General features: G+C 35.3%; 3 protein-coding genes and 1 long non-coding RNA gene across 4 annotated transcripts; 1 reads left to right on the top strand and 3 right to left on the bottom strand.

Moving 5' to 3' along the window:
• The first annotated feature begins 6811 nt into the window (after positions 1-6811).
• LOC107555953 (uncharacterized) lies at positions 6812-15086 on the top strand. The gene is made up of 4 exons (XR_001605231.1): positions 6812-7556; positions 7595-7599; positions 11440-11446; positions 15073-15086. It is a non-coding gene; the product is annotated as an uncharacterized lncRNA (long non-coding RNA).
• LOC107555952 (small integral membrane protein 12) lies at positions 7553-8445 on the bottom strand. Its single transcript, XM_016238912.1, has one exon. It carries the CDS (start codon positions 8408-8410, stop codon positions 8135-8137), a length of 276 nt encoding a protein of 91 aa, XP_016094398.1. The 5' UTR covers positions 8411-8445; the 3' UTR covers positions 7553-8134.
• Positions 8734-15715, bottom strand: LOC107555951 (peflin-like). Its single transcript, XM_016238911.1, has 4 exons — positions 15668-15715; positions 14465-14726; positions 9215-9370; positions 8734-9022 (listed from the first exon to the last, which is right to left on the bottom strand). Exons 1-4 carry the CDS (start codon positions 15686-15688, stop codon positions 8871-8873), a joined length of 591 nt encoding a protein of 196 aa, XP_016094397.1. The 5' UTR covers positions 15689-15715; the 3' UTR covers positions 8734-8870.
• Positions 15716-21858: 6143 nt separating this feature from the next.
• On the bottom strand, positions 21859-25897 carry LOC107555946 (gap junction beta-3 protein-like). Its single transcript, XM_016238907.1, has 2 exons — positions 25634-25897; positions 21859-23441 (listed from the first exon to the last, which is right to left on the bottom strand). Exon 2 carries the CDS (start codon positions 23393-23395, stop codon positions 22616-22618), a length of 780 nt encoding a protein of 259 aa, XP_016094393.1. The 5' UTR covers positions 23396-23441; positions 25634-25897; the 3' UTR covers positions 21859-22615.
• Between the last annotated feature and the right edge of the window lie 793 nt (positions 25898-26690).

Genomic DNA, 26690 nt, shown 5'->3' with positions numbered 1-26690 from the left:
CCAACCAAATGTATATACAATATTTAAAATGTATATGAATTAATTGTATATTTCATTTAATATTTATTTTCATTAAACGATTTCTGGTTTTGCATCCATTTTTGTACTTCTGAAAATGATTAGCTCTTTGTTAGATATATACAGTATGCTGCGTTCACGCCATTACGTTATTATGGTTCAAGTTATTCAAGTTAAAAACGGTTATGCCACTCTTACATTAAAAATAAGGTGGGTAGACAAATCCACAATACAACAAGCAATTCAAATGCCTTAAACTGTGTATGTCTTTTTCTTATTTTCATATTATCCTTGATTATTAAGATTATCAGTCAGTTATAGTAATTATTAAACAGAAGTATCACAAAATAACTGCATTTTACAGCTGAAGCAGCTTCCATTTTTAGTGTTTGCATGATGTTGCAGCAGTTGGGTGGCACAAGTCGGTTTTCTCAGAAAATTTCATCTTTACAAGTAATTACAAGTACTACAAGGATGTGAACACTTTTTACAAGTTGTAATTCAAACATGTCGTGAATGCACCTATATGGCCAATTGGGCAAGTTTATTGGAAAAACGTGCATCTACATTTTCGCAAAACTCCAAATATGTAACTACTGTATATGTGTACGTACACCAGCCAACATAACCTACGAATAAAATTTTGCCAGATTCATGTTCATCTGTTTTGGATAAAGCTAAACGTGGTCACTGGACATATCACGTTCGAAATATTGTTTGGCAGAAATTTTGCCACAGATATGTTTCTCCAATGAGCCTCGATTATATAAAACTGCATTATACTAGATAAGCATAATCACAAACAATCACAAACTGTGCAACTACTAAAGTGATTTACACAAAGTGAGCAGTTGTTCCCTGGTAAACACTTCATAAATACACTGAAAACGTATTAAAGTGCTTAATATTTATTTGAACAAATGAGGACAACAATTCATTGCCTCATACTAATGTTATATGTTGGTCATTTTAAAATATTTCAAAAGTTTTCAGAGTAGATAGCCCTCTAATATCATCAAGGCCTTTATTTTCCTGTCTGGCCAAGAGTACAGCACATTCCTCAGCAGTAATTTTTAGCAATGTTAAGCCGTTTCAACAATGATAAGCACTTTTCTGTAACAGGAAAAAGGGAATGATGGGTAATTTAAAAGGTGGGACAGTTTCTTAAGGAAAGGGTCAAATCAAAACAATACAATGAGAATAAGAAATGAAAAAAAGTGCTTTTTTCCTTTCAAAAGGTATGCTTAGCTGACTAATGGAAATTGTGTTTTATTAGAGGGTGTTATCTGCGCTGTTGGGCTCCAGTCTATGAAAGATTAATGAGTCTTGTGCTTGTGGGGTGGCCAACCATAACCTGTAGTCTTTGCCCAATGCATAGTTCTCTCTATCACAGCTGGCCTGCACGAACGGTTAGCCTTTCATCTCTTGCCAATACAAGGTTTTAGAGGTGCTACACAAGATGTGTGGGTCAGCAAACAGCTGGTGAGGACTGACCTCTTTAGTTCCCCTCAGCTGCCAAAGAGAAAGAGTGAACGAGAGACTGGTAGACTGTCAAACTCTCTCCATTTGATAGAGCCGTTTAGGTTGGAAAAAAGCCCTTGTTCTGCAGTGTTTCCTTTTGTTTTTCTTCCGCCTACCACCTACAAAAGCTGAACCGTGCCAGCTGTGCTTTAATATGCCCACACGTGCATCAAACAGACCAGCAAAGTTGTTTTAACAAGCCAAACAGATGTCTGTCATTTTAGATTCGAAAAAAACCCAAGTCATGGATGCCTGCTCTCTTCAAGCTATTATGAGGTTACGTTGCCGAATACAGTCACAAAGGTCATTCTATTTGTGAAACCCAGCAGGGACACTGCCTGCCCGCATGCCCTTAGGTGATTTGCACAGAGTAGCACCAATTAAAATGAGCTGCCACCTCTTGCCAAGATGTGTGGGTCAGCAAACAGCTGGTGAGGACTGACCTCTTTAGTTCCCCTCAGCTGCCAAAGAGAAAGAGTGAACGAGAGACTGGTAGACTGTCAAACTCTCTCCATTTGATAGAGCCGTTTAGGTTGGAAAAAAGCCCTTGTTCTGCAGTGTTTCCTTTTGTTTTTCTTCCGCCTACCACCTACAAAAGCTGAACCGTGCCAGCTGTGCTTTAATATGCCCACACGTGCATCAAACAGACCAGCAAAGTTGTTTTAACAAGCCAAACAGATGTCTGTCATTTTAGATACGAAAAAAACCCAAGTCATGGATGCCTGCTCTCTTCAAGCTATTATGAGGTTACGTTGCTGAATACAGTCACAAAGGTCATTCTATTTGTGAAACCCAGCAGGGACACTGCCTGCCCGCATGCCCTTAGGTGATTTGTACAGAGTAGCACCAATTAAAATGAGCTGCCACCTCTTGTGGGTCGCTCCCTGCATCCTGATATTGTTGTTCCAAACGCTGATGCATTTCCCTTTCCCTGCTTACCAGCCTCAGACAGAAAAAAACAAACAGGTTTTAAAGCACTCTATGAACTATGTACCTTAGAAGCTGCAGTATGTGCTGGGCTTGGACATGTGTGGGTGTTTTCTGGATGAGACGTGGCTTCGAGTGGCCAGTCAATCTGCTTCCCATGGGGACTTAAGCCTGAGTGCCAAACTTCTTTCTGTAGGGGGTCTAAAGGCCGCAGTATCAGGCAAATATGCCAATGTATGCAGTACAAAACGGACACATGTATTTCCTGCCAGCTGAACTGATTAAAAACCATGTCTTCTCAGTGATAGCCATAACAAGAAGTCAAAAAATCCACAAAAGTAAAACAGAGGCCTAAAAACTGAGAAAATCACACTAATGATCTCAAGTTTCTAAACTAATGTTCAAACATTTTAATTCTGATAACGTTTGTTTATCTTCATGTTGTTCCAAACCTGTACGGCATTCTTTCTTTGGAAGATATGTTGAAAATGTCTAAGTATTTGTGTAATGTCACAACCATTAAAACTGAAGTATCTTAGTTCATAGAACAAATGTCTAGCTATCAGGTAGCCAAAAAAAATTATGGATAACTGGATCCTTAATTTAAACAACCTGGAGGAAATAGGCTTGTTACTTGTATCTGCTCCCTGATTTTTCCATTGGTCACTCCAGGCACTGGCTGTTCAGGCTTGTTCAACCTTACAATGGAAAAACGGTGGGCATTGTTACATTGTTTTTTTGGTAAAATCCCACCTGCAGCAGTTCCAGGATGTCATCAGCTCTTCAAACTGTGAACTGCGTGCAAGTACAATACAACATGAAATGATTTGTCAATGAAAGATGTTTCTATAATCTATACAATAGGAATGGTACTTACCTATACACAACTGCCAATACAACATATTGCCAGAGTGTTGCTATATAATTACCAAGGTGTTTTTGATGAGTTTTAGTGCATTGCTATATGGTTGCTAGGGTATTTTAAGCAGCTCTCCACCAGTCTCTATGCTATTCTGTACAGTATACACTATACAGTATATGGCTTGGGTTTGCAGTTTAAGTCGATGAGATTTTCATTTTTTACCCATTACATCACCATATGAACAGCTTATTTCAAAGAGAGAAACAGATGAGTCAGAGTGCATTGCTTCTTTATCTAGATAAGGAGCTGATCAGATAGTACACAGTCATACAAGACAGACATGAGTCATTGATAAAATAATAACCCAACTATAAACCATTACTAAGGTTTCAAGCTTTAAGCAATAATGAAACTGATGACAAACAATGCCTAATGCTAAAAATATCAGGGATTTGTGGCAGGTTTTCTTTCCATAATTGGCATTATTGTGACAAATTCCACCACAAATGTAAGTATCAGTATTAATAATGAATATTTTAACTTCATGATTATTTCTTGCCAATAATAATCAGGAATCATAATATCTCCTGGATGAGATTTTTTTTTTAAATAAAAAACAATAATACTAAATGTAATGAAAAACAATACCTTGTGCTCAAAAATAATCAGGCACTTGTGGTATATTTTTCAAACCTTCAAAAAACTAATTATATTATTGTGATGAATTCCACCATAACCGTAAGAGATAGTATTCATAATCAATATTTGAACTTCATGATTATTTTTGAATATAATAATCAGGAACCATAATAACTTCTTTTTTTTGTGCCAAAATAAGTGGTAGGACACACAATTGGAATGGGACAATGGGGTATTGATAAGACCCTAGGGAAATGGAAGTCAGTTTTCTAACCATCTAAAAAGATTCAAAGAGGGACAGAAGAAATGGTTGTGGGAACTGAACAGCTGAGCTCATGGGAAAGGCGAGGATTTTGAGTGTCCCTCCATTGTTTCTGTCGCTGATGGGAATCTATAGTGAATAATTATGCTGTAATTGTGCAGAGAGGCTGTAGACATCCTGACTGAGGGGCTGAGAGAGGCCGGCAGGCGTCGTTCCTTCTTCCTATCACTCAGGAACAATAGGGCTGTTTGTCCTCTGGGACATACTAGCACCTTTCCAGCACAAAACCCACGGTCTCCTACCTGTTTAGGCACAAACAATCCAGACACCACATCCTCTCTCACACAACTGGACACAGGAATAGGAGTACTCGTACAAATACAGCAGGTCATCTGACCCATAAGCAGGCATGACATTCTCGTAAGGCTGCATAATAATAATAATAATAAATTAACCTCAGAGAGAAAGTTTCAAACGCAGTCTGAGCAATCACAATGATTGCTTTCATTGGCCAAAGAAAAACGAATCCTTATTTCTGAACAGAATCACTCAAACAGTCCTCTCTAGATTATAGCTATTTTATCCAATTATAGCTCACTTAACTTTCACATTTTTAATGTTTTTGTCAAAATATCTGCTAAATAGGACATACAGTATGTGACAGATTCTCAACTAGGGGTCTGGGGCCCACTAAGGGGCCTCAGAAAACGTCCAAGGAGACCTCAAGATGACTTAAAATGATTTTAAATAAGTCAAAACAACAAATTTTTCAACTGTAAAAACCTGTATGATAATATATCCTGATTTTAAAAGTGTGATTTCTAGAACTGGAACAGTAAAATCTTTGTGGAGCTTTGAACATTGTGTGCATTTTTGAATCTACATTTTTTTTAATGTTCTGTGTAAAATAGTGGTAGTATTATGTCAAATTGCATGATGAAGTGTGATGTAGTTACAAATGGTGTAAATAATTTTAAATAAATAAATAAATGAAAATGTTTCTAGTTATGCTAAAGTCTAAAATATTGGGAAGAAACTGTGAATAAAATGTTTTTTATAAAGACACAGTAATGATGCAGTACACAAGCCGCGGTTAAGACAGCTGACTCCACTGTGATATGACCCTCTCTCTCTCACACAAACACACACGCGTGCGCACACACACACAATGCGCAAAACTCCGCATTTGAACAGTCAATAGCAAATACTTAAACTAATAACAAAACAGTAGCTGATTCAGAAGCGCCAGATTGTCATTGCAAAGTCAGAATTACCTCCTCTCCTAGGTTCACGAAACGGTCGTCCATAAAATGCATTGCTGTTCTGTTGTAAGTAATCGTAAAGATTCCTAAATGCATCTACTTTCGGAAGGCCAAATAAAGTGATTTTGCTTTCGCCTAGAAACACACAGCGTCTCCCTGACATGCTGCTTCAACACTAACTGCGGTTACTGAAACCACGCCTTCTTTCTTTGCGTGAACATTTGGGCGCATTATGCTAATATTTCCACATAGTGAGGTAGATATGTGGGGGCGTGTTAAAACGAGACGTTTTAGGGGGGCGTGACAGAGTCTTAACTTTGATAAAGAATATCTCTTTGGTTTTGAGACTTTAGTCTTTGCAACTTCAGGGATCTTATCTATGCACAATCAGCTTGTAACACTCCAAAGAGAAAGGACAACTTGAAATCGCATCATATGACCCCTTTAACACAAACAGGAAAATATAATGGGGCCTTTGTTGTGGGGCCAAAATCATAAAGGTTGAAAACCACTGAAGTGACATTAAACACATTTTCCCCTTAAATCAGCATTGACAAAAACATGGGAAGAATCAGTTAAATTTAAGTTAAAACTTACATTGAGTTTAAAGTGATGTAAATGTTTTAGGGCCGACTTGAAGCCATTCACCGAGTTCATCTGAAATATTGTTTCAAATATAACATTTTATTGAAAAGTTTTGGGCAGACAAGCCGATGGTGCCTGGTATCAGCATTTATGCACTTTGCTGATGCAAATCAGCACTCATAAAAGCTTCACTAGCTTGTTGGCAGCAATGAAGCACAACTTATGCTGGAAAATGTTAGGGTGACCTCTATTAAGTACACTCTGGGGATTTGTAAAGTCTTGCTCTTCTGGTTTCTATTAATCAAGTTGCGTGCTGAAAGAAAAAGAATGTGCATTATAGAAAACAGACCATACAGATCTCCTACAAAATGATAGAAGTCAATGTAAATGCATTACTTCAAGTTATTTATTTATTTTAATCTTAACAAACATCTATGCAGCAATTACACACTTCACTTTAAATAATGAAATTACTGATCTGATTATACATCATGAATCTAAAAGTGAATGTAATTACTGATTGGGGCTGGATACAAATATTTTCTGATTATTCACAATCTTAATTAAAATAATACTTAATTTGATATTTTTTGAACACAATGACAGCTTCTGAGACTATTTTCAAGGTAAGAAATATTAAAGGTAAATTACATCAGATTTTATATTACATATATATTAAATCTGATGTAATTTACCTTTAATTAATATATATATATATATATTTCTGCTAAAAAAAGGAACAACAACAACAACAAAACAAAAAAAACTTGTGGGTCATCTTAGAATGGCCAATTCGGCAGTAGGTATTCAAAATCATTTAGCATGATTAGTTTCAATTGCTTCATAAATAAAGAACTATTATGAGTCGGTTATATCAGAAACATATTGGACAACATGACCACTGCATCCCAATCCACAAAAAAAAGTCAAGTCGTTCATTTTAATTAATAGTTTAAAAAGAGAAGTTACTGGTTTGAATGAGTTTGAAACCATTTTCCCCCCACATATTAGCAACATGGACATTACAGTAGAAACATACCTACTGTCATTGATTAAAATTCAAATAGAAAAGAATCAAGAGATAGTGAAAACAACTTGAACACAATCATGAAATCTATATTGACACCCAGCCCTATTTATGATTTCTGGCATTGTTGTGCAACGTGCAAAATTCACACTAGACGTAAAGAACATCTGACAAACACAGTACCACAATTCAACTGTCTTTACATTTATTATATGAACACAAGGCAGTCTCCCACACACTTCAGCACAAAATTCAGCTGTGCAATTATCACTGATATTTTAGCCATAATAATGCTTAGGAAAGCACTACATAGGTAGTTCACTGTACTGTACATGCAAATTGACTCAAAACCACAGATAATTGGTTTGAAATACAAGCTAAACCTTCTGGTCGACATATTCAAAGTGTGTGCAGAGTTCTTACATGAACCAAAAAGACACTGAGGAAGAACTTGTTCATTATCACTAATTAGCAAAGGACAACAATGACAGAGCTTGTATGAATTTCTCAGTGTTCTGAATCACTTCAGCCACTCAAAGTTCAAACGCCTTAAACATTTTCTAGTCCCACTCAAGTGTTGCCTTGCACAGATGCACTTTTATTCATGCAGACACAAAACTTAACAAAGGTGGTCTTTCTTTGAGCTTCAGTCTCATAAGCATATGACAGGGCGCACGAATGGCAAACTTATTAAAGCTTTCCAAGTTAGGACTTGTGCAATATAATCATGTGTCTGCATGCCTCAGGGCAGAAGATGAATAGTAAGAAATCTCAAAGAACGAAAGTTGTAAAAAAAATTCTCTCAGCAGGCAAGTTCCACAAGCTGGCCTGGTAAATATTACAGCAAGACTCCATATAATTAGGATGGCTTAATGAAGTGGCATAGGAATCGACATGAAATCCCCCACAAAAAAAAATCTGATAAAGTGTCTGTCCCTGGGGCCGTTGAGTGTGACAAATGAGCCCAAAGCTTGAGATGTTGCACTTCATTATAAGGTAATCTTGCAGGACTTCGTGACATTTAATCAAACTTAGCTCTTCTCTGATCGGTTTCTTTCCAGCACTGCCCTTGGTGTGAATTCCAGTTTGTCCTTCAGGCTGACGACCTGTGTGCTGTCCTGACCGGTCAGTTCCTCTAATTTCCTATCCTCCCGTTGCTCCGCAATGCCCCTCTCTTCTCCTGGGGCATTAGGAGTTCCCCGGATAAACCACTCAAGGTGGTATCCAACAGCTCCCACCACAAAGGCCACTGGGAAGGTCACATAGGGCGCATAAGTGCGCATGGCAGTCCAGATCACTGGCCACATGGTTGCATATACCTGAAAAAATCTGTCCAAGTTCTAGAAAGTTATTTAGCATTGACAAGCTGACTATGTAGCTATTATCATTACTACGTTACACAGCGACAAATTCAAGGATAACATACAGACACTTGCTTTCAAGAAGCCAAAGGTACAATTTTATGTTGTTTTTATAAGGCAGCAGGAATGAAATGAGAATGACATTATGTTAACACACATACATACATACATACATACATACATACATACATATAAAAAGTAGCACTACTTTAATATTTTATATACATTGTAAAATATAGTAATTACATAAAATGCAAAATACAATTTATTGACTGGTATTTATGGCCAGTAAATTTTACCAGGGAACGCTGGAATCTGTCCTTAGTGACGGTGACTGTTGACATAGCGTGAACATGTGGTCTTTACTGCAAACATGTTATCTTGGGTCTCTCTCCTGACCTGTAATTTACTCACCCTGGTGCATCTCATTGCTGTTAATTGATCCGGATCGGTCGCGGTCGAACTGTTGGAATACTGCCCTCCACTGCTGCAGAAACGTCCACAGTGCAGAGAAACCAAATACATCTACACGTCCGGTATTGGTCTTGTCAAACATATCTGAAAATGAAACAAAGCACTGATTCTTGCTTCAATTTCCTTTGGCACAGGAGATGTCATCAGATGACCTCTATTGTTGTATTGTTTATTTGACATTGTAGCATTCTGTTATTTAGTTCTATAGTGATATAAGCATCCATTCAGTAATTTAACAGCTATCAGAGTGGTTATGTTAACAATGGCAACACTCACTGAGCATCATCATGCAGGTTTCGTCATTGAAAGAGGTGTTGTTGGAATTCATGAGTGCTTGCTTCAGTTCTTTTGCGTTAATGTAGCCACTATGATCTGAATCCACAGAACAAAACCACTGGTAAGCCTCAGGGTTCACACCGGGAGGAATGTTACCTACAACATGAAAACACACTACATTAGTGAGTTAGATACAAATGTATTTCTTCATGCTCTGTTGATACGAGATAATTCAGTCAGTTCAAAACAAATCATTTAACCATTGTTAACCTCAGGCCTAAATAGCATTTAGGAATAAAACCATGTCAACAAAGATCACTAATTACTTTTTAAATCCCGTATCAACCTCGACCAGTTGAACAATACAAAGATAGACATGAAACTGCACTTATAATTCTTTCAAAGAAACAATATAAAACTGCATAAATTATTCTTGAACAGACCAAAGTATTTAAAGGGAGATGGTTACATTAAAACATGCATTTTAACATCAGATGTCAAATTTTGATGTTAAATTCACTATTGTTTTATAAAGAATTGTTCTATATTCTATACAGTATTTAATGCAATTACATCAGAAATAACTAATTAAACTACAGAAAAAAATAGGAGTAATCCCTGGCTTTACTTTTTCAAGGGAAAAGTAATTAAATTACTTTAACAAATTACTTTACTAAAAATAGTATTACACCAAAACCTAATCATTGATATAATATTAACGTTTTTAATACTTATGAATTTTTTTTTATTATAACTCATTCATTATAATAATATTTAATATCATTATAATATTTCATTATAATAATAAAACATTAACGTTTTAGTAATTTTGCCTTGGTGTTTTTGTCATTTTAACTTTCTATATAATTTTTATACAATTTTAGGTTTTAGTGTTAGCCATTTTAGTACTTCAACTTAAACTAAAAGAAAATGAGAAATGTTGTGTTGCCAACAAGCTAAAACAAAATCGTAATAAATAAATGCATTTAAAAAAATGTTTTTAAAGGGTTTACCGTATTGACCCGAATATAAGACTATGTTTTTTTTCTTGGAAATACATCTGAAAAAACGCGGTCGTCTTATATTCAGGGTCTAGACTTTGAAATGTCAATAATACACCAACAACAATAGGTGGCGCGAAATACGCATAAAACGAGTGTGCCATGAAATACATAATGTAATGCGTGTTGTAAAGATCGCAAGTAAAAACAAAAGAAAACCTTACAGCTGCATGAGTCGTGACTGTCACGTTAGCCTGATGGGACCACACTCCCTTTGCGATTTTAAAATGTAAGACAGTACCCAGATTTGAAGACTACAGTAAAATTTAACTTCTACTGTTAATAATATTTTGGTGGGCTACTATTAGATGGATAGCCTAAATGTCCTAATTCAGATGGGCTACCATTTTTTTTAATGGTATATCAAAAAGTGTATATTTTTTAAATGTGATTGTTGGTACATTTGACCAGTTTTTACCATACTTTCAAAACAAAAATTAAAATAGGCAATATGAAAATAATTGAAGACAAAATGTGTTTTACTGAGAAAAAACAAGATTTGGTTTTTAAAAAGCCTTTTTCCAAAAGCTACATCTGGAAAAAGGGGGGATCGTCTTATAATCAGGGTCGTCTTATATTCGGGCCAATACGGTATTTTAAATATGTTTTTATGGTTTTAGTTTTGGTTAACGATAATAACCCTGGTGTATACAGCTGGGATTGAATTAGCTAATTTATATTCACATGTGGATTCCTCTATGTACTGAATGGAGCAGTTTAGGATGCAGCATATGCATAAATGTACAAAAAATACTTTATTATTTGCAAAACGACAGTGAGCCAATGATGAAGACAAGCAGTCCTACAGGTTAGATTTGAAAAGCCTATGTCTATGTCTATGCCTAAATGTGAGCAAGCCTAGGTTGTCAGCGATGTGTCATCTCGATCCCAAGAGGGACAAGAATAAGTTGTGCAATTTGGTGAAGCACAGACAGTCACTGTATCCCTCGGGAGGGATAAGCACTGTTCAGAGGACAGTCTTTGAATCTGACAGCCTTTCCCACAGGACATTACAAAATACTTACCGACATAAATGCCGAAGGACACATACACACGAACCCCTTCACTCAGAATCACCACACTCATCACTCTAATTCTCCCGTGGGCACATTCTGTACCAGATCAGTACAAGTATACTGTCATCCTGCAGTGTATCAGCATAAGTCATTCAGTGAGGGGCATCTGACACAGCTGCAGTGCAGGAGGATCAAGGACCTTGTCTGCAGCACCTTCGTAAATTTCTCTTTTTCGTATTTTATTCACAGCCCTCAGCCACTGCACGCCTGATGAAATGGCAGCGGCTCGGACAGTCTTAGCTGCCAAACCTGACACTCAGACATCATCAGTCAAACCGGCCTGAAGCTGCTGCCTACTAGGCATGGGCCGGTATGAGATTTTGACGGTATAACCTTAAGCAAAAATATCACGGTTTCACGGTATTGTTGTTACAGCTCTAAAATGTGTTAATTTTAAATGACTGGGTAAAAAAACAAAACAATATATTTTGTTTTTGAGCAACATACAGAATATTACAGGAACAGTAGAATTTGTTTATTTTTTCTTTGATTTACTTCCTAAAAAGAAGAAAAATAAAGACTGACATTTATTTAACCTAAATCTGTAATTACGGTTATTTAATATTAGTTATATAATTCATATACATATAATTTATATCATTTCATATCATTTAGTTATATAATTTTATATACATAATTTGATTTAATAATAACCCAATTTGAAGCAAAAACAGAATGTTCTGACTAGCTTTGTGAAAGTATACTGCATTTACAGACTTCATATTTTCACATAAATGACATTTTGGAAAACGATTGCATTGCAACGCAGTTTGTGCAAGTCCAGAACAGAGACGAGTTGCTTGCAATTAGACAAAAAACGGCCGGTTGCTGATCGCGTGAGTTCCAGGGGAAACTCCTTAAGTTCGTCCATCCTACACACATGTGACTGACCGCTCGCTGGCACCAACAGGAGGAGGAGGGTCGTGTCACTCTCTACACTGACCTCAACCTGAGGGATTCCTACACTTTCAGTCTTTGAGGAGGCATGAAAAATAGCGCATACCGCAGGAACAGAAAATATTAGCGTTAGTTTTGAAACCGTGAAATTTTCAAATCGTGGTCTACCTTGAAACCGGTAATCAGCCCATGCCTACTGCCTACCACTCCTGACGAGCTGCGCAAAACCACGATCATATTCGAGCGTTTTTTTTGCGCAGCTCGTCAGTGAACAACGGCTCTGTGTAGTTAAAGCTGCTCAATGTGAAAGCCCGCAGGTGATGGAGATTTACCGCTGATTACAGAACCGGCTTTCTGACAAGTTGCGCATTAAATATTGCATGCGATTTATCGTGCAGCCCTAATGTGGACAAATTCACCTGCTGGATCAAAAACTATTACAGTGCATTTGCAGATGTATGAAGCTGTGGAAAACATTCTGATAAGAAAAGTTATATATGTGACCCTGGATCACAAAACCTTGAGCGTCTTAAGTCGCTGGGGTATATTTGTAGCAATAGCCAAAAAAACATTGTATGGGTCAAAATTATCGATTTTTCTTTTATGCCAAAAATCATTAGGATATTAAGTAAAGATTATGTTCCATGAAGACATTTTGTACATTTCTTACCGTAAATATATCAAAACTTAATTTTTGGTTAGTAATATGCATTGCTAAGAACTTCATTTGGACAACTTTAAATACCAAAAATCATTAGGATATTAAGTAAAGATCATGTTCCTTGAAGATATTTTGTACATTTCCTACCGTAAATATATCAAAACTTAATGTTTGATTAGTAATATGCATTGCTAAGAACTTCATTTGAACAACTTTAAAGATGATTTTCTCAAATTTAGATTTTTTTTGCACCCTCAGATTCCAGATTTTCAAATAATCTCAGCCAAATATTGTCCTATCCTAACAAACAAATTTAATTACAGTGCATTTGCAGATGTATGAAGCTGTGGAAAACATTCTGATAAGAAAAGTTATATATGTGACCCTGGATCACAAAACCTTGAGCGTCTTAAGTCGCTGGGGTATATTTGTAGCAATAGCCAAAAAAACATTGTATGGGTCAAAATTATCGATTTTTCTTTTATGCCAAAAATCATTAGGATATTAAGTAAAGATTATGTTCCATGAAGACATTTTGTACATTTCTTACCGTAAATATATCAAAACTTAATTTTTGGTTAGTAATATGCATTGCTAAGAACTTCATTTGGACAACTTTAAAGGCAATTTTCTCAATATTTTGATTTTTTTTGCACCCTCAGATTTCAGATTTTCAAATAATCTCAGCCAAATATTGTCCTATCCTAACAAACAAATTTTAAAAATATTTTAAAAAATTCACCCTTATGATTGGTTTTGTGGTCCAGGGTCACATATTATATACCAAACCACATTCCTATTCCTCTACATTCCAAATCCATAATCACATTCCCATAAGATCACATTTATTTGCTTCAATTACTGTATATTATTCAGGCTGCATTTATTTGATTAAACGTAATGACAGAAGTAATGTTGTGAATATTATTACAATTTAAAATAAGTGTTTTCTATTTTAATATTCTAAAATGCAATTTATTCATGTGACGGCAAAGCTGAATTTTTAGCAGTCACTACTCCAGACTTCAATGTCACACTATCCATCAGAAATTATTTTAATATGGTGATTTGCTGCTCAAGAAACATTTCATATTATTATAAATTCTGAAAACAGCTGTGCTGCTTAATATATTTGTGGAAATCGTGGTACTTTTTTTTTCAGGATTCTGTCATGAATAGAACTTTCAAAAGAACAGCATTTATTTGAAATAGAAAATTGTTCAATGGTAACGTATTTTCTGTCACTTTTAATCAATTAATTGTGTCCTTGCTGAATAAAAGTTTAATTCATAAATTTTTTGACATTTAAAATCAAACTGAAAAATGTATATGGATTTTTTTCAAACACCTGATGTAATGCAGTTTACGCCATCTTTAAAATAAATGCTATTTAGTTATTAAATGTAATGACATCCTTAAGTTTGGCTTACGTGTCTAAAAATTATTTTGGGGGCCACTGTACAAACACACACATAAAAATAATTTAGACATATATGAATATACTCAACATTATACTCAGCCAAATGAAAACAAAACAGAGTTACACGTCTCTAACCTGCAGGTGCCTGCTGACTATATGGTCCACCCTGGGGTTGTCCATAACCTCCGTAAGGACCACCTGGAGCTTGGCCCCCACCATACGGCGCTCTTGGACCAGGTTGACCATAAGACCCGTATGGAGCCCCGCCACCATACTGCTGCCCTGGAGGGGCACCGCCATAAGGTGAACCATACTGTCCACCAGTGGGACCACCTCCATACGGTGCCCCAGGAGGCGGGTGGTGCTGGGGAGTGTTACCACCTGCTCCCGTATAACCCTTTCAAAACCAAATAATGACCAGTTTGTATTGCAATAAACATGAGTAACTTGAAATGCTAAACTGTAAAATAAAACACCAACAGAGAATTAGATGCGGTTAAATGGCATAAGCAACAGCAAATATGTCACCAAAACAATAAATATAGGGTTATAATCAAATTAAAGTGTTTAGGTAAAAATGTGAATTCTGTCATCATTTACTCAACCTCATGTTATTCTGTATGATTTTATTTCTTCCGTGGAATACTAACATTTATATAGTTTTACTTTTATTACTATACTGATTTAATATACTATTTATAATATTAATATAGGAGATATTTTAAGCAGAATGACATATTTAGTCACCATTCACTTTCAAGGCATGTCCCCCCCCCACCCACCCATACAAAGAAAGTGATTGGAGAATATGTAACGTCTTCTTCTCTTGTGTTTCACGGAAGTTTGTACCATAACATAATACTGAGTCATACTTGTAAACTCATACTTTTATTATTATTATTATTGTGATTTTACACCAGTCACAATAACTGTAGAAACTACGGTATATAAATAGATGGTAAAGGTTAAGGTAAGTTACATCTCTATTTTGTATGACATTATGTAAAATAAAGACGTAACATCTTTCATACTTCAATACTTCAACATAACATATGGTCATTTTTACATTATGATACATGACTGAACAGCTCGCTCTCAACAGACACACAAATAACTGTTACCACTTAAATGTTTCATATTAGCTACAGGGCTAACCGACTAGCCTAAAAAAAAGGCTGTTTCTACAAAGTTCACGCGATCAGAATGAACATCATTCTGCACAATTTCCCAGTACACTAACATTAAAAGTTTAGACCGCAAGACAAATATGCAAGAATCACATAGACATAAAAGATACATATATATGTAAAATATCTAAACCCGGAAAACAGACTTTACCTGTCCGTATCGATAACTCATTCCGCGGAGGATCTTAGCAAACGGAGCGATTCGGCTGTATTTATTAAGGCCCGCCTCCTGAAGCTGATTGGTGCGTTTTCACGTTTGTCAAAAGGAAGCCTCGTATTTTCGATCTGATTGGTGAAAGCATTGAAAATTGCTCATAGCAGAAACTGTGAGTCACTGTTTATATAGTGAAACGTTTTGTTTTGGAAACCATATTTGGAGGAGGATGGAACTTGTTATATTGAGGTAATAACGATATGTGCTACCTTGTTAATGAGTGATTGAGGATGTACATGACATTTCTTGGCTTTTATAAAATGTTGTCTTTCCTCATATAAATGGGAGACTGGGGCTAGTTGTCACACTTTTTTACTTTATTGTTGTCAGTTTCTGTACAGACACATACTGAAAATGTTTAGAGAGAGAGAGAGAGAGAGAGAAACAAACACACACTGACCAAAGTCAAACTATGTGGAGTTATTATTGTCGTCATAAGTGGAGCCTGCCATTATTAAATGCTTTTTATCCGTTCTTTTAAACCATAACAAGATTATAAATAAAACAATTAATGTTGTGTAATTAATAGCAGCAACACTAAAAAGGCATCAAAACATTGTTTGCATATATTGCAATTAATGATATACTTGTCTCCATTTAAAACATTTGAAAATCTTCCTCAGTAAATGTGAGAATTTGCCCTGACCTGACATTTAAAAATAAATGCCCTATATTCTTTGGCTCTGGTGTAAAGCCCAAGTTTGAATGTTAACTGTAATGCTATGAATAAATAAAGTAAATAAGTACTTTAAATTAAGAGTCATAACTGGTTTAAGTCAAACTACCCTGATAGTGTACACAAAATAATGATGTAATTTAGTACTTTGCAGTAGTCTATTTAGTGCTTTAAAGTATGTGCACCTAGAATAAAAGGGTGTTGTTGAATTGGGATATGTGAAAGCATGATTTCTGTAAACATGATTTACTTGTGCATGTCCATGAAGCATTTAATGCATTTTATGAGTAAATCATTGAGGAGTTCATGTGCATAATGTAAAGACTTCCCAAGGTAAGTGCTGCCCAGATTTCAAGAGACTCTTGAGTGTACTTTAGCAGTTAATCAATGCTATGTGGACGATCTCAGACTTTAATAAGCGTTGGCATTCATTTATTGTATTAGGCCAGGGGCAGGATGCTTACTGTGGGCTCCTCCCACCGTGTTGTTATGGTTTATGTTTTCTGTACACGTGCACAGTGTGCATGTTGCTGCTGTTTTGAGTGGATGAGACTCTTGGAGCAACCCTTCTGTAATAGTCTTGCTGTTTGAGCAGGCACTTGCAAATTTTCTTGGTAATCAGAAGAGGTGACCACCATAAAGAAGGTGAAGATTTTCTTTTCTGTAGGATGGGAGATGTAGCATGTAGATGTAGCCCAACTGTATTTTGGACAAGGTTTCTCAGTGCATTTTTAAATTTCTTGGCATGTCAAAAGGATAAATTAAGTACAAAATATAGAGGAAGCCTGCATCAAAGCCAGCTTTGAACACCAGGCTGAGTATGTAGGTGTACCACAAGGCTCCCTGCTTCTTTCCTGGGTTGGCGCACAGGTGTGTACCACTGTGGACATTGGTGTACTTCTCATACTTCATTTCACGAAACTTGACATGAGCCACCACCACGAGAGACGGGCAAGTGACAAAAATGATCTGGAGAGCCCATAGACAGATGTGGGAGATGGGGAAAAATTGATCGTAGCAGACATTAGTACGGCCTATCTGGGTGGTGTCACAGATGAATTATTGCCGTTCATCATACTACACCTTTTTTTATACCAAGATACTAGTCTTGCCAAAAAAAAAACATAGAGCATTTATATCAGTACCATATCTGTTATTGGATGATATTGGAGATTTATTATTATTATTATTATTATTATTATTATTCATTGATGTCTGTCAATATTGGGTATTTGATTGTATATGATTATTTCCTCTTTTTTAAAATTTAGATGAACTTTGCCATCAATCTACTGTTCACTTATAGATAATCTTCAAAAACACTAATTGTACGGCCTATCTGGGTGGTGTCACAGATGAATTATTGCCGTTCATCATACTACACCTTTTTTTATACCAAGATACTAGTCTTGCCAAAAAAAAACCATAGAGCATTTATATCAGTACCATATCTGTTATTGGATGATATTGGAGATTTATTATTATTATTATTATTATTATTATTATTCATTGATGTCTGTCAATATTGGGTATTTGATTGTATATGATTATTTCCTCTTTTTTAAAATTTAGATGAACTTTGCCATCAATCTACTGTTCACTTATAGATAATCTTCAAAAACACTAATTTAATAACACCTCTAAATGTAAACTTTAGCAAATTTTAGGAAGCATATTAATTTTTCATACTATACATTGTAATTTTCGTGATGCCATACATTATCTTTAGCATTTAAAATGACTGATTTAATTTTTTATTATTTAAGTGTTTTAGTATTTAAACAACATTGTATACAATTTTATTCTTTACTATTTATAAGTTATTGGCCAAAAAACGTGAATTGGCCTATTGCTATCAGGCAGAATTGTAATATCGGTGAATCTCTAATTTATAACCAAGATGACCTAATTGTCATGCGGTCACACGCAGATGTAAACAAAATGCAATTTAGCAAAAAAAGTTGATACAATTTGGTTTGATGGATGAATGCTTATTTTACCCGATATTTACTTAAAGGGGTCATATGATGCTATTTTAAAGATACAGACGCTGATTCAGAAGCTCCAGAATGCCCTAGCAATGTCGGAATTGACCCTTTTTTTTCTTTTTTTTTTTAGAAATAGCCTTTGTGCACAGCCAGCCTTGTACTCTTCTAGGTTCAAAAAACTGTCGTCCATAAAATGCGTTGCACAAATTCAAACATCTGGGTTGTGCTGTTCTGTTGTAAATAAATCTTAACCAATGATTCTTAATTGCATCTACAGTACTTCCGGAAGGCCAAATAAAGTGCTTTTGCTTTCGCACTGAAACACACAGCATCTCCCTGACATGGCTTGCATCAACACTACTGCTGTTCCTGAAACCACGCAACCACGCAACTTTACAGATCTTCTTTATGCACCAAGAGCTTGTAACACTCCAAAGAGAAAGGAAAACTTGAAATCGCATCATATGACCCCTTTAACATTCACAAATATTTATTTAATTTATTTATTTATTTATTTATTTTCACATGTACTTATGTCACATTAATTGATTTTGACATTGATCACTTTGGCTGATGCAAGTCATTTCAAAATTACTAAAAAACTGGATGATTGATCAGCCTTAGTTGTCAATAAATCAGTCACCAATCCATTCAGTGACATTTTTTTTCTGCAATGTTTCTTTTCTTTTCTTTTTTTCATACTGTTTAAACATTATATACTAGTACAGTAGATGCATTTAATACATTATTTTTGGTTATTTATAGGTAGGTAGGTAAATTTCCTTTTGGTTTCTTCAGTTTCACTACGTTGCTTATTGTGTTCAGGAGCAGAATGGCCTTTAGGCATAGGCAACACTGTTGTAGCTTTTCTTTGTAAGGCACCTAAATATAACTATCGTTAAAGCGGTTGTCTTTTTTACTTTTTCTTTTTTAATTGTATTTTTTTTTCATGGCATGAATACAGTTACTTTATAAAAGCAGCATTGAGATGCTGAGGCTTTCATTTTCTGATACTTTCTGCCCAATATCAGTAGCAAACTTAAAGTTAATTATTTGTCATAAGTCTGTGTTTAGCATTCACACGTACAATTACCATTGAAAGTGTCTTGTTAGTTTACAACAGCATTGTGTTTACAACACTGTCAAGCCACTATTATAATTAGCCTACTAATCAAATAAAATTAGGCATTGAAACAGTTTACATAGCTTGTATACCTCGTTCTCGATGAATTTCCATTTTACAAAAAAAATCCAGAGCCATTAAAATGTAGCAGATATGCCTGTCTGAACTCAAAGTTTAAAGGGGTCATATGATGTTGCTAAAAAGAACATTATTTTGTGTATTTTTACAAAGCTCATCGGTCTGAAAAAGCGAGGTGTGCTCTGATTGGCCAGCTATCCAGTGCGTTATGATTGGCCAAATTCCTCAAGCATGTGACGGAAATGTTACGTCCCTTACCATATTGTGATGCCTGCGGCAACCACATGTCAAATAAAACCCCGGGCTGGACTCCGCTTCGTCCACGGTGACAGCGCGAAGTTGAAGTATTTCCTCAACGACCAGCACGGATCAGCTCCAGGCATGGCGAAGCGATATCGTCCTCTTTTGGAAGGCCAAACAAAGTAGTTTCGCTTTCACAACAAAACACACAGTGCCTTCACGACATGGCGGCGGCAACAACAATACTACAGCGAGAATAAAAGTTACACCTTCTTTCTTTGCGTGAAGATGTGGGTGGCGTTATGCAAATCTTCCCACATCGTGATGTAGATATGTGGGGGCGTCTTAGAATGAGCCGTTTTAGGTAGGAGTGGCTGACTCTGGACTTTTATAAAGAATATCTCTTTGGATTTGAGACTTTAGTCTTTGCAACTTTACAGATCTTCTTTATGCACCAAGAGCTTGTAACACTCCAAAGTGAAAGGAAAAATTGAAATCGCATCATATGACCCTTTTAAGTTAGCTCTTACTAATACAAAAAATAAATAAAAAATCAAGGCAACATCAGTTTTTTTTTCTATGATTTTTTGTTTCTCTACTAACTGATGTGAGTCTTGATCCATATCATAGTGGCAGTTATTTAAAAACACCCTGTATTGTTTGAGCAGAGTTATGTCATGTATGTCCTTACCTTTGGTTTCTAAGAGGTATGAGGCTTTGTACTTGACTGGAATAAAAATAAATAGCTATGCCTTTGTTTGACTATCTAGACATACTTGATTAGTTGCAGGCTGTGACAGAGTTTGTCAGATTAAATCAAATGAAAATGTTAAACTAACAAAACATCATAATTTCTGCTTGCACTCACCTGTGGGGACTTTTGTTTAAAACTAAACAACTTCAAAGAAATTTGCAGGATTGGAATTATTTTATTTATAGGTCTGTGTGTATGATATTTTCACTCCTTACGGAGTGCTTCTTTGCACGAAATAACATTGTTCTTCTATAGAAGCAGTAGATACATCATTGTATATTGCTGCAATAACTAAATTCACATAAAATACTATAGGATAACATTTTCAATATTTTGTTTTGGAAATTTGACATGCCACATTTAGGTTGCATCTGGAATGAAGTTGGTTATTCATTCTTTATTGTCACACATATAAAATATTATATATATTTTTTTTTACATTTTTTTTATTTTTTTTTATTTTTTTTTTATATAATTTATCAAAAAGCATATCAATATTAAGTTATACCTCCCACACAATATACAGAATTTTAAATAATCAAGCCTTCACTTTCATTTTGTGATGGGTGATTTTGATTTTTGCTAAGAAAAGAGCTGGAAAATGTGTCCCAGAGCTGGCAAATGCTATGGATGTGACTGTTTCATCTCGCACAGTATATGCAACTTGCAGCACTAAAATGCCTGGTTGTTGTCAACACAGGAAAGTCCTACTGTAGCCAAAGCACAAGAAATTAATGTAGCCTTTCCAAAGCCCATATTAACAAAATGAAATCCATAATCTGGTCTCATGAGACCAAGTTAATCATTTTGAATCTAATAGCATTCAAAATAGTGTCACAAGGGGGAGACAGTACAGTGAGAAGTGCCTGGTCCCCAGAGTGAGGTCCAGTAAAGTTCTTAAATAGTGATACAATGACTGCACTGGACAAGTATTGCACCCGACACTCTCATGCACCTCTGGGGGATTTTGTAAAGACAAGTTAAGCAACACCATTAAAGATCAGGGCACTCAAAGAGGTCATCCTTCAGTAGTTAAACTGGAAAAATGTGACAATTTGTTAAGAATTTGTGCACTTGGTACCAAAAAGGGTAAGAACAGTAAACTTTTGTTATAGAGGACATACTACATAATTTTACACGTTTTAATTTAATCAGGGGTATACTCATTTCTGCAGCACTTTATTTAGGCAAAATTGGACAATTTACTTATTTTGCAGATATTGATATTGAGGTTTTTATTGTATGTTTAATACATTTACATTTTGCCATATTCCCATGAATTGTAATAGTGATAATTTAGAAATAGAAATATATATTTATGTTCAGATATGGTGTGCTCATTTATGCTTTATTTAGTATTACATAGAATTTGGTAGTGCTTTACTTTGAAGTACAGTATGTGCAAAATAAACAAGGACAAACACAATAAAGGATGTGTTTGCAATGGGATACTTGAAAACATGATTTCTGTAAACATTATTACTACACAGTGCATGTACATGAAATATTAAATTAGTTTTAAGCAAATCATAAAAGTATTGATGTGCAAAATGTAAAGACTTCCCAAGGTTATTGGGCAGTCCAGCTTTCAAGAGTCTCTGAGTGTCCTGTAGCCGTTGATCAATGTTTTGTGGACGATCTCAGACTTTAGTAAGTGTGGACACTTATTCATTTACTGTATTAGGCCAGGAACAGGATGCTTACTATGGTCTCCTCCCCACCATGTTGTTCTCTGAAGTGGGTCTGTTTTCTGTACATTAGGGGGCAGTGTGCTCCTTTAGTGGATGAGACTCAAGAATACCACCCTAATTACCTTATTTTTCATTTAAATGATTACATATAAGAAAATATGACATTCAGAATTAGTCCTATGTTATTGTCACCATAAAAATTCCTTAAAATATTTTAAATGCAATATTCCTTTGGTGTATTGGCATGATTGGATTATCTATATTATTAGCAAGGTACAGTGTGTCTTACTACTGTTTATAATGCTTGCTTGTTCCACAGTCAGTTAAGACGATAATTATGCCGGTTCTGAATCCTTCTCCCCTGGTGTGGCCTTTGCTTTTTCAAAGTTACTGAGATTCTGGTTGGATGAGGCCGTTGGATCCACCCTTTTGTAATTACGCTGTGTGATGGTGTTGTGTTCATGCTGTTTGAGCAGGTATTTGCGAATTTTCTTGGTAATCAGATATAATATCTCACAGATACACATGAAGATGCACAGTGAAGAAGTGACCACCATAAAGAAGGTGAAGATTTTCTTCTCTGTAGGACGGGAGATGTAGCAGTCAACTTTATTTGGACAAGGTTCCTCTGTGCATTTGACAACTCTTGGCATGTCGAAATGATAAATGAAGTACAAAATATAGAGGAAGCCTGCATCAAAGCCAGCTTTGAACACCAGGCTGAGTATGTAGGTGTACCATAGCCCTCCACGCTTCTTCCCTGGGTTGACATACAGGTGTTCACCCTTGTGGACATTGATGTACTTCTCATCCTTCATTTCACGATACTTTACATGAGCCACAACCATGAGAGACGGGCAAGTGACAAAAATGATCTGGAGAGCCCATAGACGGATGTGGGAGATGGGGAAAAAATTGTCATAGCAGACATTAGTACAACCCGGCTGGGCGGTGTTGCAGATGAAATCTTTCTGCTCATCACTCCACACCTGCTGAATAGCCACCACAAACACCAGGATTCGAAAGACAAACACCACAGATAGCCAGACACGACCAAACACGGTGGAGTACTGGCTGACCCCGCCAAGCAGGACTTGTAGGGACAACCAGTTCATGTCTGCCACCACAAACAGTTGTCTTACTCATACCAGGATGTTAATCCTGTTAAAAAATAAAATAAACATGAATATATAAATTAGTTCAATGGCAGTTTGGGACACAGGAATCCACAGTAATCATATTGGTTAACACGTTTATATTTGTATTCTTTGAAATTGAATTGTACGTGGTTTTTGTAAGTTCTATTACCTTTGCCATCATGATAACCAATGCTCAATCACAGGTAATCTTTATAAAGAATAATGATTTAATAAAACTGTTAAATGTAATCTTTATCAAATATCAAAATAGATATAATTAAAAAATAAAATAAACATGAATATATAAATTAGTTCAATGGCAGTTTGGGACACAGGAATCCACAGTAATCATATTGGTTAACACGTTTATATTTGTATTCTTTGAAATTGAATTGTACGTGGTTTTTGTAAGTTCTATTACCTTTGCCATCATGATAACCAATGCTCAATCACAGGTAATCTTTATAAAGAATAATAATTTAATAAAACTGTTAAATGTAATCTTTATCAAATATCAAAATAGATATTATTTTTTTATAATGTACATTATAATGTGTTGCTTTAATACACTTGTGTCTTGTAACTGATTGAAATTTTTTATGTTTTACAAATAATTTATTCAATATTCAATATTAATATATTGTAATATTGGTGCATGCCTAATCTTAGACCAGGTTTGTATGATTTAATGCCGGCAATCATTTAATGACAGCAAATTTGATAATGGTAAAGTTGCCTAAATTAAATAAATACTTGTCTTACATTATTTTCAAAACATTAACAAACTTTTTTTTTTTTAATTGGCCAATGCCAGTAATTTCAAAATGGCTAAATACTATAATTAATTCAGTGAGTCTCTTTTATGTGATATGACTTTTTTGCACACTGTTAAAAAGTTATGTATTATATATGTATCTAATACTTTAATGTTATCAATTTATAATAAGTTTATGAGCTATAACTATTCTCTGCTAGCAGAATTCCCCTGCTAAACATCTTTTGATTTTGCTGGAAGGCTGTGCCAGATCTATGACTACACTCACCTGAGTTTGTCAAATGAAACCAAATGAAAGTGTTAAACTGAATGATGATGACGATGAATGAAACATCATTATTTATGCTTCAACTCTACAGTAGGGGATTTGCTATTGTAATTAGTTTTGTGTAACATGGGGAGCATTTAATAAAGTTACTCAGACTGCTTTAAAACTAAACAAACTTCAAAGAAGTTATTGGCCAATGCCAGTAATTTCAAAATGGCTAAATACTATAATTAATTCAGTGAGTCTCTTTTATGTGATATGACTTTTTTGCACACTGTTAAAAAGTTATGTATTATATATGTATCTAATACTTTAATGTTATCAATTTATAATAAGTTTATGAGCTATAACTATTCTCTGCTAGCAGAATTCCCCTGCTAAACATCTTTTGGTTTCTTCTTCACTTGGTTTCACAATAAATCTTCTTTTTTTTTTAGAAAGCGAGAGAGGTAGAAAGCTCGAGAGAGAGACAGACTTTCTTTAAAAAAAAAAAAAAAAGATTTTTATGGAAGCATATGTCAAGGATGACATGTCAAGAAATTGCTAAATAAAAAGTTTCTAAAAGTAGCATTAAGGGCTTATTTTAGCGAGGTTTCATTTTCTGTTTAGATTATTTTACAGCGGCCTATAAGCTGCGTTTTCAAAGTAAAGCAAGAAATTTGTACCTTTTATGTATTTAATTGTACTTCTCTTTAATTGTCATCAATCGTCATTATAGATCTGCTTGCAGTATTCACAATAGTGAATAGATTTACCATGGATTAATTTTGCAACAGCATTGTGTTCAAAACAGTATCGAGTTGTTTAGACAATAAAATAGTTCTCATAGTTTGAATATCTTCTTGTTCTCTTGACGCATAATCTTATTACAGGAAACTCCCTAGCCAGTAGTATTGTCATTTACATTTACAGATATGTGCATGTAAAGCACAACATGTGCTTAAGTTGAACTTACAGTAGTTTAAGTTAAAGTATACACGTTAGCACTTACTAATACAAATAAACAAATCAACATCAGATTTTTTTTAAAACAATGAATCTACATGTATGCGCTGTACTAAATTAAGCGAGTCTTGATCCGTATCATAATGACAATGATTTATAAAAAATAAATAAATAAATACAACTTCCCTTTTAGTTTGAGAATATATAAATCCTATGTGTCCCTTACCTTTTTAGGTGTCGGAGAGGTTCAGTCTGAGCTGTTTGTACCGCACTGGAATCAAAAGGAAAAGCTCTGCCTTCGTTTGACAATCTAGACAGACTTGATTTTGCTGGAAGGCTGTGCCAGATCTATGACTACACTCACCTGAGTTTGTCAAATGAAACCAAATGAAAGTGTTAAACTGAATGATGATGACGATGAATGAAACATCATTATTTATGCTTCAACTCTACAGTAGGGGATTTGCTATTGTAATTAGTTTTGTGTAACATGGGGAGCATTTAATAAAGTTACTCAGACTGCTTTAAAACTAAACAAACTTCAAAGAAGTTCATAGGACTGCAATTTTTTGTTTATTTATAGGTGTGTGTGTGTGTGTATCTATAGGTGTGTATGTGGGTGTGTGTGTCTTTGCTCACTACAATAAGAGACGTGCTTTGCATGAAATAACATTGTTCTAGTATAGAAATGTAGAGTCATCATCCTCTAGTGGTATTGCTGTGTTAACTAAATTTTCATAAAGCTAGACTACATTTTCAATATTTTTTTTATTGGATATTTGACATGCCACATTTATGGTGTATCCGGAATAAAGTTGGTTATTCTTTCGTTATACTGTCATACATAAAAATAGCTATGGTGTTACAAAAATAAATAAAACCCCCGCAAAAGCAGAGGGAGTAAAATCAAAACTAAAAACTTCAGAACAAAAAGCAGTCAATCTGAAAATGTTTATTAGCTAGTGGTATATTTAGAAACCAGACTAAAAGCTAAAAACAACATTCCTCCAAAGGGTGGAGGAAAGTTTTATGTGTCACATGTTTTCAGAACATTCAGTATCATAAAGCTGGAAATGAATAAGTGCAGATATCCACACAGATAGAGGGAAAAGATGGGAGCAGGAAGAAGACCTGATTTTTGTATCTATTTCAAAGGCTCACAATGGACACGAGGACAAAGTAGCTGAGAGTGCAGTGGGCTGAAACACTATTTCCTCCTTCAGGCTGGTGTGTATGTGGGAGAATATGCACAAATATTTGTCATGTTGCTTCTGCGATGCTCT

Source organism: Sinocyclocheilus grahami, unplaced genomic scaffold, assembly GCF_001515645.1.
Source record: "Sinocyclocheilus grahami isolate Dianchi unplaced genomic scaffold, SAMN03320097.WGS_v1.1 scaffold550.1, whole genome shotgun sequence".
Taxonomy (NCBI): domain Eukaryota; kingdom Metazoa; phylum Chordata; class Actinopteri; order Cypriniformes; family Cyprinidae; genus Sinocyclocheilus; species Sinocyclocheilus grahami.
Note: the sequence above shows the minus strand (reverse complement) of the source record. Positions and strands in the feature narration are given on the sequence as shown.